The 12,323-nt window shown below is 35.5% G+C and overlaps 1 protein-coding gene across 6 annotated transcripts in view; it reads right to left on the reverse strand.

Moving 5' to 3' along the window:
- The window catches only part of LOC145266355 (uncharacterized), a 142,555-nt gene that overhangs the window by 40,958 nt on the left and 89,274 nt on the right, over positions 1–12,323 (reverse strand). For all 6 annotated transcript variants that reach the window (XR_013864704.1, XM_080121975.1, XM_080121971.1 and 3 more), the window contains 3 exons: positions 8,850–9,057; positions 5,578–5,685; positions 684–1,186 (listed from right to left, as the gene is read on the reverse strand). Coding sequence is in view for 5 of the 6 variants with exons in the window: in XM_080121975.1 (XP_079978101.1) it covers positions 684–1,186; positions 5,578–5,685; positions 8,850–9,057 (819 nt within the window). In the remaining variant the exon portion in view is untranslated. The remainder of the gene's footprint in view (positions 1–683; positions 1,187–5,577; positions 5,686–8,849; positions 9,058–12,323) is intronic.

The raw sequence follows: 12,323 nt of genomic DNA on the forward strand, positions 1-12,323 counted from the left end.
CGAATCTCCATTACTAACGGTTACTATATTGTCCAATTTCTACTGTACACTCTTTAACCCTTATCCTTGAGTGGCCTCTTGGCCTTGATAAGTGGTGATGCCTATGTAAAAATAAAATAAAAAATAAAAAATGAATAGCGATTTTTACATCTGGAAATAAATAAATATTGCAAATTACTTAAGACTTCTATGGCTGACAGAACAAGAGCATGCTAAGTAAATAAAGGGTTCCACTCGAAATTTGAGTAACGGTAAGATTTTTACATCTAGAAATAAAATAAGCTTAAGGCTCCTAAAATTCGTACCAAGGACTGGTGGTGCAGTGGTTAGAGTATTCGGAAAAATCAATTGTAAAAAGTGATATTCTCCTCAAGGTTGAAGGTTCAATCTTCAGTGTGGTCGACTAAAAAAAAATACAATTACGAATTACTTAAGATCTCTATGGCTTACGGAACAAGAGCATGCTAAGTAAATGAAGGATTCCGCTCAAAATTCCGTCCAAATTCCCGAGTTTGACAAGATACACTTAAAGAAGGTTGGAGGTTACATCAACCGAAACGTTGTGAAAATCACACTCAAGATGAGAACAGAAGTCCGATGAATCCAAATAAAAATGATTGTGTCGTCGTCATTTGTTTCAAGTCAACTATCCATCGCTGATTATAATAAATAAAAATGATTACCTGGACATTTTTTGGTGACATGCAAATTCTTCCAAGAAAAGTAGTTTGTGCATCTTCTGTAAATAATTGTGTTGGTTTAACTCGGTTGAAATCACATCATGGTTCAAAATATCTGCAATATTCGATGGCAGCTTGTATTTATTAATCAATTTTTTTGTACGTGGCAGAAAGACAATTTCTCGGTTTTCTGGTGTCCATAATTCAAAGTTGTTTTCTTCACGAATCGTCACTAGTTGCTGCAGTTCCTCATAAGTGCCCACATCAACCGCAAGATTTCGAAAAAGTAACGGTTTCTCTCCAAAATCAAAGATGACTCTTTGACTAAATGACCCGTACATATTACCGTTGTAATTGACGGTCACTTTCCAACGATTAAATTCTCCTTGCTGTTTGCAATGATGGCCATCTAAAACTTGAAAATTATTTTCGTCACAATCCATCGTCAGCGTGAAATACAATCGATCCTTGTCGTGGAGAAGGGAGACCTTCTGCAATTTCCTTTGCTGTTAGTGAGAAACAGTTTTGAATGTTAGTGCAAGAATTTTGACATTTCAAAACAAATTGTAAGAGCAATATAAATATTTCAAAACAAATTGTAAGAGCAATATAAATGTCAAAACAAATTGTGAGAGCAATATAAATATTTCAAAACAAATGGTGAGAGCAATATAAATATTTCTAAACAAATGGTGAGAGCAATATAAATATTTCTAAACAAATGGTGAGAGCAATATAAGTATTTCAAAATGCGCATAACACCAGTTATACCGGGTGTCCAAAAAGTCACTGAAGGGTTTTGAACTTAAATAGATTCTTTACTTTCGATGATATCTTTTAATAAATATCTTTCTGTAATTTTAACACAATCTGACTAAGACATTTGGAAATTAATAAAAAAAAAAAAAAAAGAATGTAAAATTCAAACAATTTTTATTTATGAAAAATAATGTCTTTTAATGTTGATTGTTTTCAGCTTTGCATATTTATGCTCTTTCCAAAACATTATTCATGACAGATTGCAGAATCTCTGGATTTCGATTTAACTCCCTTATTTCGTTCCGCAAGCTGGCAAACCTTGAAACATCAAAACTTACAAGAATTGAAGGAAAACATCACTTATTTCATCTCAAATATTAACTCCCTTTAAGGTTTTTAAATTTCCAACCAAGATGGCTTATGTCTTGTCCATTTTTGGGGGCCCGGTCGGCATCATTTTAAGTTATCATAATTTATTTATTTATTTTAGAGGTGTGGGGGGTGTTATTGGAAAGTCCTGTCCCTGCAAGGGGAAAGGGGAGGGGGCCCAAAGGGAGAAAAAAAAATTGTGATAACTGAAAACTAGGCTGATCAGATAAAAAAAAAAAAAAAATGGAGTTATGTTCCTTTGTGATAAAGGGATGCAACTCTTGTATCCACAATACTATGCAATTTCAAAATAATGTATTTCAATTTTCTTTTCAATATTTAAAAAAAATTTAATGGTATTTTTATAAATACTGAAAATATAATTTAATAGTATTTCGATTTTGTTTTTAATATTTTGACAAAATTTTACTGGACATAAAAAATATAATTTTCAAGGCCTTTGAAGATATTTTCAATAAATTTTCCATATTTTCAAGGATTTTTCAAGGTAATAATAGAAATAGGGCCTTTTCAAGGCTAAAGTCAAAATTCAAGTCTATGCAAACCCTGTTAAAAATGTTTGATATTAACAGTCGTTTCAGCTGGACCAAGTAATTTTTTTAAATATATTTTAGCAAAGTATGATATTTTATTGCCAATAACATGGTACACCAATAACAAATGGAAATTGGCTTGCCAAAATCAAAGTTTGATTTGTCGGTTTTCAAACATCATAAAAAACATTTAATACATAATATTCCCAAAATAGTCTTAAAAAGGGGTTTTCAATGATTCTTAAAAAGGGAAAATAAAGACTAATTTCAATCATTCTTAATTAAAAATTATCAAAATTATAAAAAGCTAAAAATAACACTAGTCTTTATTTGCACTTTTAATAACAAAATTTAAAAAAAAAAAGTTTTTATTTTATTTTAAATTATGAAATTAAAAAAATAATATTTTTTGGAATCATGAAAGTAAAATAAAATTCCTTAGCTGCAGACTCAGCTCCTGGAGTTAATGTTAAGCGAGATGGTGTTGTTATGTAATATCATCGCTTTGTGGTTGATAGTGTCGGGACAATTAATCGGAAAAATCTTAACTTTTTGAGGTATGCTAATCAGAAAAATTTGTGCTTATTTTCCGATGCCAAAAACGATTCCTTTAATCATCTTTTTATTATTATTGGATTTTTGTTGATTAACAATCCCATTGCAGCTTTCTTTTGTGTGCCTTGGTGAACACCCCCCCCCTCCCATTGTCTTTCTACTAAGCTCACTTCCTATAACTTTGGTCCTGTTGATCAGCTTTTTTTCTCTTTTTTTGTTTCCTTCCTTACACTTTCGGTTCGGGGAGAGGAGGGGGAGGGGTCCATTATATCACACTTACATTAAGTGGCAGTTTATCTGGAGCGATTTCCATTAAAAGAAAAAAATGATTCTCTAGTTGTTAGTTCGTTTTCACAGAAAATCCGTTTGCTACAACACTGACCGAGACCCAATGAGTAACACTATGGCAGTACAAAAGATAACTAGCAGAATTATCTCCCTTTTATTAATTGAAGCATAACAGAAAAGCGACGCAAATATTTCAAATTTTAGAAAACTAAAAAAAACAATGTTAAAGATGAAACTCGATAACCATTTGTCATAATTTGCGCATTCGTTCTTCTTGCGAACTGTTATCCTCATCTTCATAGTTGTTGTTCCACCATGTTTTGAACAACTCATCCTTTGGCCTTCTTCAGGTGATTAACCGCAATAGGATAAGAATACAGAGTCTTGTAACTGTATCCCCAGTATGGTACTATCGCTTCCTGGGGAGGGTTCCTTGGTTGAGGAACATCCTGACAATGCAACCAGCTCCTTGGGGGAACAAACGATATCCAAACGATAAGCACAGGGAAACAGCAACACAATGGGTTGATATGTCGTCGGTTATAACCGGCTGGCATGGGTCGCTTCTTGTCTTCATTTTGTCGCTACATGCATTTTTCCATTGTCGGCATTAATAATATGCTGGAATTTAATGCTTATACAAAAATAGCAAACAAATGCATTTTTATAAAAATATAATTTATTTAAGATTTTACAATGAGGAGCATATTTTTATAAAGACCAGTTGAAACCAGACGCACGCTATGTCGCGTCTGCCGACTCCAGAATGCAACCGTCAACTGTTTTAACAATACAATTCTCTTTCAATGAAGAAAGAGAGAGAAAGGCAGTGAAAGAGAGAAATAGAGAGAGAGGATGGAGGGGCATTCATACATAACGTTTAAACTTTGTTTTGTTTTTGTATCCATGAGTTCTTTCGGGTTTGACCTTTCAAATTCTAAGGTCTTATATCGTTTTGTCTTGGTTCAATATTATAAACAAACTGTCATTCTTGGCTTGAGTCATACCAGAACATTTTCAAAATCACAAGCACCTGCTTAACACATCTGCACCTCACAAGTACAGACAAGTTAGGCACAAGATGTAGAAGTCCCCAGCTCCTCCAAAAGAGGAGCTACGTCACTGTGCCACACCAGTAATTACTGCCTTCCATAGTTGTCTCGCCACATTTTGGCCAACTAATCTCCTGGCCTGCTTTGGATAGGAATGAAACTGCTAGAAACTCAGTGCCTCTATCCACTGTGACAGGGGGCCTATGACCATTGTCTGAAGATAGCGGTTTCAATCCTACCCAAGCAGGCCAGAGGATTAGTTGGTCCAAAACGTGGTGAGACAAAAACTATGGAAGGCAGTAATTACTGTGACACGGGGCCTGTCATATTATTTTAAATTTAAGTAAACTAATCAACGCAACGAATGATTTTAAGGAGAGAACTTGAAAACAATTCTTTATGATTTTTGCGGACTGTTAACCTCATCTTCGTAGTTGTTTCACTACTGTTTTTTTTGTTTTTTACACAGAGATCACCACTTATCAAGGCCTGGAGGCCACTCGAGGATAAGGGTCAATGGGTATACATTAGTCAATGTGATTATAGCGTAGTAAACATAAGTAGCGGAATTTTTTAAGTTGGATTACTTAGGGGGACGGTTCATCAAGAACTTGTTCATGTTGGACTTGAAGGCAATCAGATTGTAGTCAGCTGGAAAGCAGGCCAACAGAAGAGAGTTCCATAGGCATGCAGTTCTAAGAAAGAAGCTTTGTTCATGGAATCTACATTTAGGTTTAGGCACAAATATAGAGTGTGGTAAACTTAATAGTGGTTTCGGCTAGAGGAGTGTTTTTTGTGAAATTTGGAGGGGGGACCATAGCTTGAAGCCCTGTGAGTTTGTTTTGAAAGAAAATCCCTTCACTACAACACTGACTAAGACCAGATGTGTTACACTATGGCAGTACAAAAACTGCTAGCAGAAGCCACACAAGCACAGGTTCACATACAACATAGCACAGATGGTCATATATTCAAATACCGAGCCGTGAGTGAAATGACGTTGTTAGGAAAAAGACTATAAAAAAAAAAAAAAAGGAGAGTACATTCGAGAGGACGAGCATGTGAGAGATGTGGATGACGTTCAAGAGCATGTTCGAGAAGACAAGCACATGAGAGACGACATAGACGTAATGAGAAGTCACGTGTGGTGGGACAATGAGGAAATAAATGTTGTTCAACACAAAAAAAAATAACAAGTTGAAGTTCTTTCCTATTCTTTGTTTCCTTTGCAACTGAGCATACATGTTGGGTAACGTAACACACATATCTACAAGCATATCGGACAAAAAATTTTTTTTTAAATTACACAAAGCTCCTTACCGGACTGGTTACCGTGATGGTCCATGCATACGAGAATTTCTTCTCCGTTGAAAACACTTTTTCATCACCATTCATCTCGAGTTGGACATCGAGAATATTTTCACTCATCTATCAACAAGAAAAAAAAAAAGTTTCTTTCTATGAACAAGATTAAACTTGTGTGCGGTTCACATTTTGTGCATCCAACACCAGAAGAAAACCTGATTACAGTCAAGATGATCTCTTTCGGAGTTTCAGTTTCTGCTCCGCAGACGTGACAATGGTGACAAGCAAGATATGGTCCTTCTAATTAATGACTATTTTCTACTCAGATAACATGAAAGACCACCCCTTTCCTTTCCCCATGCTAAGAATGGCTTTCTAGTCCGCTTGAGCATGTTTAACTACGCATCCAAATAGACAGCAGAAACTGGAACTCAAAACGAGCAATCTTGACTATAACTGAAAACGTATAACAATTATGAGTAATATCACTAAATAGTGTTGGTTCGTGATATGAGAAAATACGTCTGTGTAGACATTCAAAACGTTTAAAACAGTACTAGCCTAGGTACCCAGCGTTGCCCGGGTGTTTAGAGGTGTGTGTTGAGCAAAAAAAAATTAAAATAATAGGCAAGCAGGCTCAAACCTGTACTGCGAAGGAGGAAAAGAACGTGAAAAAAAAGTGACATTTTTGCTGTTGCATCCATCGCCAAACTCGGAAGTGGCAAAGGTTTAAATTAAGGTTAGTCAATCCAAAAGAGGGGATGACTTTCGAAAATATTGGCAAAAAAAGCGACCCCTTCCTGTAGAAAAGTGCCCAGTTGAGGATTTTTTTTTTTTTTTTTTTTTTACACAGTGATCACCACTTATCAAGGCCCGGAAGCCACTCAGGGATAAGGGTTATTGTGAGTACATCACGTTAGTGAGGAGATTTTATGAAGTGTTTAATTAGGGGGGCAGTTCATTAGGAATTTGTTAACATTAGACTTGAAGACATCCAAGTTGTAGTCCGGAGGGAAGCAGGCAGACGGAACAGAGTCTGAAGGAATTAATGTTTATAGCCAATTTCTCAATATTTTTCGTCCGAAGGGTCGAGCTTCAAAACGATACCGATCTCGTGAAAATCTCTCGCCTCTGTCGAAAGTTTTAGCAGACATACATACATACATTTAAACAGAAAGGCGAGATCTATACGAGTCATTTAGAGTAAAAAATCTATTTTATCCATCAAAACTCAAGAAATTCACAATTGAAGGAGTAAAAAATCAAGATGGCTGTAGCAAATTCAAAGAGCAAATGGCAACGTTGACCTTACGATCAAAAACTAAAATCGATTGAAACAAACTGAGACAAGTCGGAAAATAAAAAGTAAAAAGAAATTAAAGGAAAATAATTTAAACAATTTTTATTTTTACTTATGTAGAATAAATGCATGAAAAAAAAAACATGGAAAAGAATTTAAACAAATTTTATTTTTAAGTAAAACTTTAGTTTTGATTAAAAATGAAAAATAATTTATGGAGAATAAAATGCAGAAAAGGAATTCGACGAATTTATTTGTGCCACTTGTTGTCTCTCCACATAATTTCATAAAGATACGAACTAAACAGATTCACCAAAGTCCCATCGGTTTCTTCCATTTCACTTGAGCACTGCTACTTGCTCTACAAAATTCCAGGTGGCAGCCATCTTGAATTTTATTCATTCAATGTTTCCACATTTTAATTGTGCATTTCTTGAGTTTCAATGGATAAAATAAATTAACTTTTTACTCAAAATGATTCCTCATGTAATAATGTTTAAAGATAAGAAACATTTTTAATGTCTACACAGACATGTTTTCTCATATCACCCGCAAACCATATTTAGTGATTTTACCCAATTATGCATAACTCGACTCTGAAGCAAACAGATCCAACAAAAAATTTCAACGATATTAAGCTAATAATATCAGGTTGACAAAAAAGTTCTTGCGGTTTTTAACTTTAAATCCAGATGAACATATCTCGGCTCAAACAAAAATTTATTGATCAAAATAAGCGCCATCAGAATCAAGATACTTTTGCCAATGCAAAATAAGTGCATTTATGCCAGTAACGATAAAAATCTTGTGTTTTGGTAGCGATGAAATCACTGAAGGGATTTTTGATATTGCGCAGTTTTTTTAAGCATTTCTCACACAGAAAGTTGTTGAGATGCTTGAAAAAGTAGTAGTCCGTAAGTGAGAGGCCTGGAGAGTATGGCGGATGAGGCAGAGTTTCGTAGCTGAATTTGATTAAGTTCTGCAGGGTTGACTTTTTGGAAGAGAATTGGGCTTTTTCTGTTGACTAATGCTGGGTGTTGTTGTTGAAGTTTCTGATGTATTTCATCCATTTGTTGACAGTATTTCTCCGCTGTAATGGTTTCGCCTACATTCAAAAAACTAATGGATGAGACCGTTCGCAGATCACTAAACAGTCAGCATCACCTTCTTTTGGTGCAACTCTGGCTTCAGAAAATTTCATGGAGTTTCGTCGGCTTCTAACCACGGAGTTGAGCATCTTTGGTTGTTGTAAAGAACCCACTTTTCATCACAAGTCACAACCCGATCTTGTTGCGTAAAAGAAGGGAAGATGACACTTGCGTTTCTTTTCGTTGTCATTCAGTTTGTGAAGCGCCCATTTATCAAATTTTTTTGTCTTTCCAATAGTTGGAAATTGTCGTATACATTTTGTCTAATTCAGAAGCAACTTCTCAAACAGTTCTGTGTGAATTGGTTTCGACTAAGGCTCTTAACTGATCGTTGCCACCATCTGATAGCCAACCACTATGCTCATCATCTTCGAGACTCATCGCTATCATGAAATTTCTTAAACCACCATTGTGCAGTAGTGGTTTCTGGACCAAACGCTTCATTTCAGCAGTTTTTCAACCTAGCTTGAATAATTTTTTTCTATCTTAAAAATTACATACAGATAAAGGTATTAAAACGAAAACTTATTTGAAAATGTATCATTTGAAATCAAAATTAAAAATTTGACATGAACTTTCTCATCAACCTAATATAAACACTTTGTTTCTTACAATATAAAATAATTTTACATAAAATCATTTTTCTTGTCACATAAAAATAGTTTTATCAAAGTTTTTCTTACCATATTAAAAAAACAGTTTTTCTTACCATATTAAAAAAACAGTTTTTCTTACCATATTAAAAAAACAGTTTTTCTTACCATATTAAAAAAACAGTTTTTCTTACCATATTAAAAAAACAGTTTTTCTTACCATATTAAAAAACAAGTTTTTCTTACCACATAAAAAGGTTCCCGAGAATTGAAACAAGTTTCTTGCAGCTGAACGATGTACGACATGATATGTGGTTTTTTGGCAAGATCCATTTTGAAAGCACGCCACTCAAACCGTTTCTTCCATTCTTCGAATTCGTTAATCCCATGAGCATATGGACACAAATTATGCATATCCAGGCTGCTTGAATAAAGACATTGCTGTCTCTCATGTCTTCAAAAAAATATAAAAAGGGAAAAAATTATAACAAAAGTCAAATTCAATTTTGAGACTTAATTTAAGATTTAAAATTAAATTCATTAGACTATTAATCTATAGTTAGTTTGTTTTTTATTTCACTTCAGTAAGTTTTAAGATATCAAGGGGCTCCCTCCTGGGGCTAACACTTTATTCTGTTATGATTTAAATTTATATCTGAGAGCTCTTTTAAGAATAGATGATGTTCCCTTTATGGCTGCTATTTGTATCTCGTTACAGCTTGGTCTTCCAGGGATTGCTTCTAAGTATATCTGAAGGTTCTTTTTTATTAGGCCAGTTGCTCCTATCTCAATCGGTATAATGTTTATTTCTTTCAGAGACCATGTGGTTTTTAGATCATTTTTTAGGTCCTGATATTTTGTTATCTTTTCCCGTTCAGCTCTATTAAGGCCAAAATCATATGGGACTGTGACATCGATAATGAGTGCAGTTCTTTCGGGCTTGTAAAAAATTCAAAACAAACAGTATTTATAGCTGCCTCGGGTGTACAATATCTAAAACTTCTATCGATCCAGTAGATATCTCACTGCTGATGCAATTCTCTATCTATATAAGAGCCAGGTACGTCCAAGGATGGAGTACTGTTGCCACATCTGGGCAGGATCTGCGAGAGAGGACTTATCCTGCCTTGATAGAGTTCAAAATAGACTTCGTAGCCTCGTAGGGGATGTCCTTTTCTCTTCCTTGCAACCTCTTTCTCACAGAAGAAATGTTGCGAGTTTGTTTCTGCTTTATCGTTATTTTCATGGCAAGTGCTCGGCTGAGCTCCAATCTATGGTCCCCCCTCGCCAAACTTTCACAAGAAACACCAGTCTAGCAGAAATCACTATCAATAATTTCCCCCACTCTTTATCTGTACCTAAACCTAAACGTAGATTCCATGAGCAAAGCTTCTTTATTAGAACTGCACGCCTATGGAATTGTCTTCCATTTTCCTGCTTTCCAGCTGATTACAATATGGTTGTTTTCAAGTCTAACATAAACAAATTTTTGATGAGCCATTCCATTTAAGTTAACAAATTTACCAAATTTCCACTACTAACGATTACTATATTGTCTAATTTCTACTGTACACTCTTTAACCCTTATCCTCGAGTGGCTTCAAGGCCTATATAAGTGGTGATGCCTATGTAAAAAAAAAAAAAACTAGCAAAGACACCCACGATTTGCACAGGACTTTGCTGTATGCTTGGGTACCTGCTTTGCGAGCACCCTTGCAGTAAGTGGATGTCGTAAATGCCACACCAAATATGATCATAACCTTTGATTTTGACCTGGAAAAATGGTAGGCACCATCTCTAGGTCGGAGACCATCATCATGCTAGGTTTGGGTATGATCGATCCAGTGTGTGGGCTGTAAGAAAATTGTACACAGACAGACACACACACATGCACACTACTTTATAGATTAAGTAAAAAAAAAAAAATTTTACGGACAGAAAATGGCAAACAAATTGCAGAGTGGTTAAATATTAGCCAACACATGGTGAGACAACAACAACTATGGAAGGCAGTTATTACTAGGGATACAGTTGTGACTTGGCATTCCTACCCCATCGTGGTTAATCACCTGACGAAGGCCAGAAAAATAGTTGGTCGAAACGTTATGAAACAACAATTATGAAGGGTGAGGATAATAGTCCACAAAATCTTCTGGCTAACTTTGGCTAGGATTGAAACTGCTATCTTCAGACAATGCCCAACTGAAACAACAGAAACCCAACATCACAGGCCCCGCAGTTGATAGAGACGGTAAGTCTCTGCGAGTCTCTGCAGTTCCAGGTAAGCATTGTCTGAAGATAGCAGTTTAAATCCTATGCAAGCAGGTCAGAAGATTAGTTGGCAACGTGTTGAGACAACAACTATGGAAGGCAGTAATTACTAGGGATACAGTTCTGACTTGGCATTCATATCCCATCGCGATTAACTACCTAACAAAGGGCAGAGGATGAGTTGGCCGAAACATCAAGAAACAACAACTATGAAGATGAGGATAATAGTCCACAAATAAAGAAATAAAAAAAAACGAATCTTGTTTTTATTTTGCTTTGATATTTCTTAGATGTTCTTATTTATCGGGAGCTTAAAACTTTCAAAGTATATTTTACATTTCTGTAAAACTGTTGCTATATAAATATATTTTGTTTAACGTTTTCTCATCTCATTCCCCAAATCCTGTTGTTGAGTTAGCACTTATTAACTGGTGACCCATTCATGTTTTATTCATCTTTTCCTTCACTGATTTAACTTATTTATTAATTGTTAGTGCTGTTCTTGGCACTATCAGCTCCCCATAAAAAGGGGATTGTCCAAATTGAATAGCAATTGTCTGATATAAGTCTTGTAATCACAAACAGATTCAGACATTTCTATGTTGGGGGGATGGGGGGGAGGTCAACTCCCCATAAAAAGGGGATTGTCCAAATTGAATAGCAATTGTCTGATATAAGTCTTGTAATCACAAACAGATTCAGACATTTCTATGTTGGGGGGATGGGGGGGTCAGCTCCCCATAAAAAGGGGATTGTCCAAATTGAATAGCAATTGTCTGATATAAGTTTTGTAATCACAAACAGATTCAGACATTTCTATGTTGGGGGGATGGGGGGGTCAGCTCCCCATAAAAAGGGGATTGTCCAAATTGAATAGCAATTGTCTGATATAAGTCTTGTAATCACAAACAGATTCAGACATTTCTATCATTCCCAGATCCATGATGCATATTCTGAATTGAAGTTTATGGCATAATGCAAAGTGGGGGGAGGCCAGTGATGAGACTATCAATCCGTTAAATATTTTGCATATATTATAAACTAGCAGGGGTGTCCGGTGTTGCCCAGGTGTTTGGAGGAGGGGGGGGGTAAAAAAAATTAAATATTAAAAAAAAACAAAATATTTTGATAGGTAGGTAGCATCGAACCAGAAGCTTTGAGGCGAAGGTAGAAAATAAAGTGTGAAAAAACACCCGACACGTTACCCGCTCAGCCAGCAAGGGAGAGTAACAGAAAAATGTTTGAATTTATTTAAGGATTAAAAACTGAATTGACAGGTGCGTGAATTTAATGAGGTCAAATAGAAATCTCACAGTTAACTTCTACTGCAAGGCAGATATTTGGGGTTTGTTTACCCAACTTTGCCTGGCTTTGTTTCCCCAAGATGTTGGGGGGAGGGGGGTCAGCTCCCCATAAAAAGGGGATTGTCCAAATTGAATAGTAATTGTC

This window comes from Euprymna scolopes, chromosome 41, assembly GCF_053919585.1.
Source record: "Euprymna scolopes isolate OS-2025 chromosome 41, ASM5391958v1, whole genome shotgun sequence".
Taxonomy (NCBI): Eukaryota; Metazoa; Mollusca; class Cephalopoda; order Sepiida; family Sepiolidae; genus Euprymna; species Euprymna scolopes.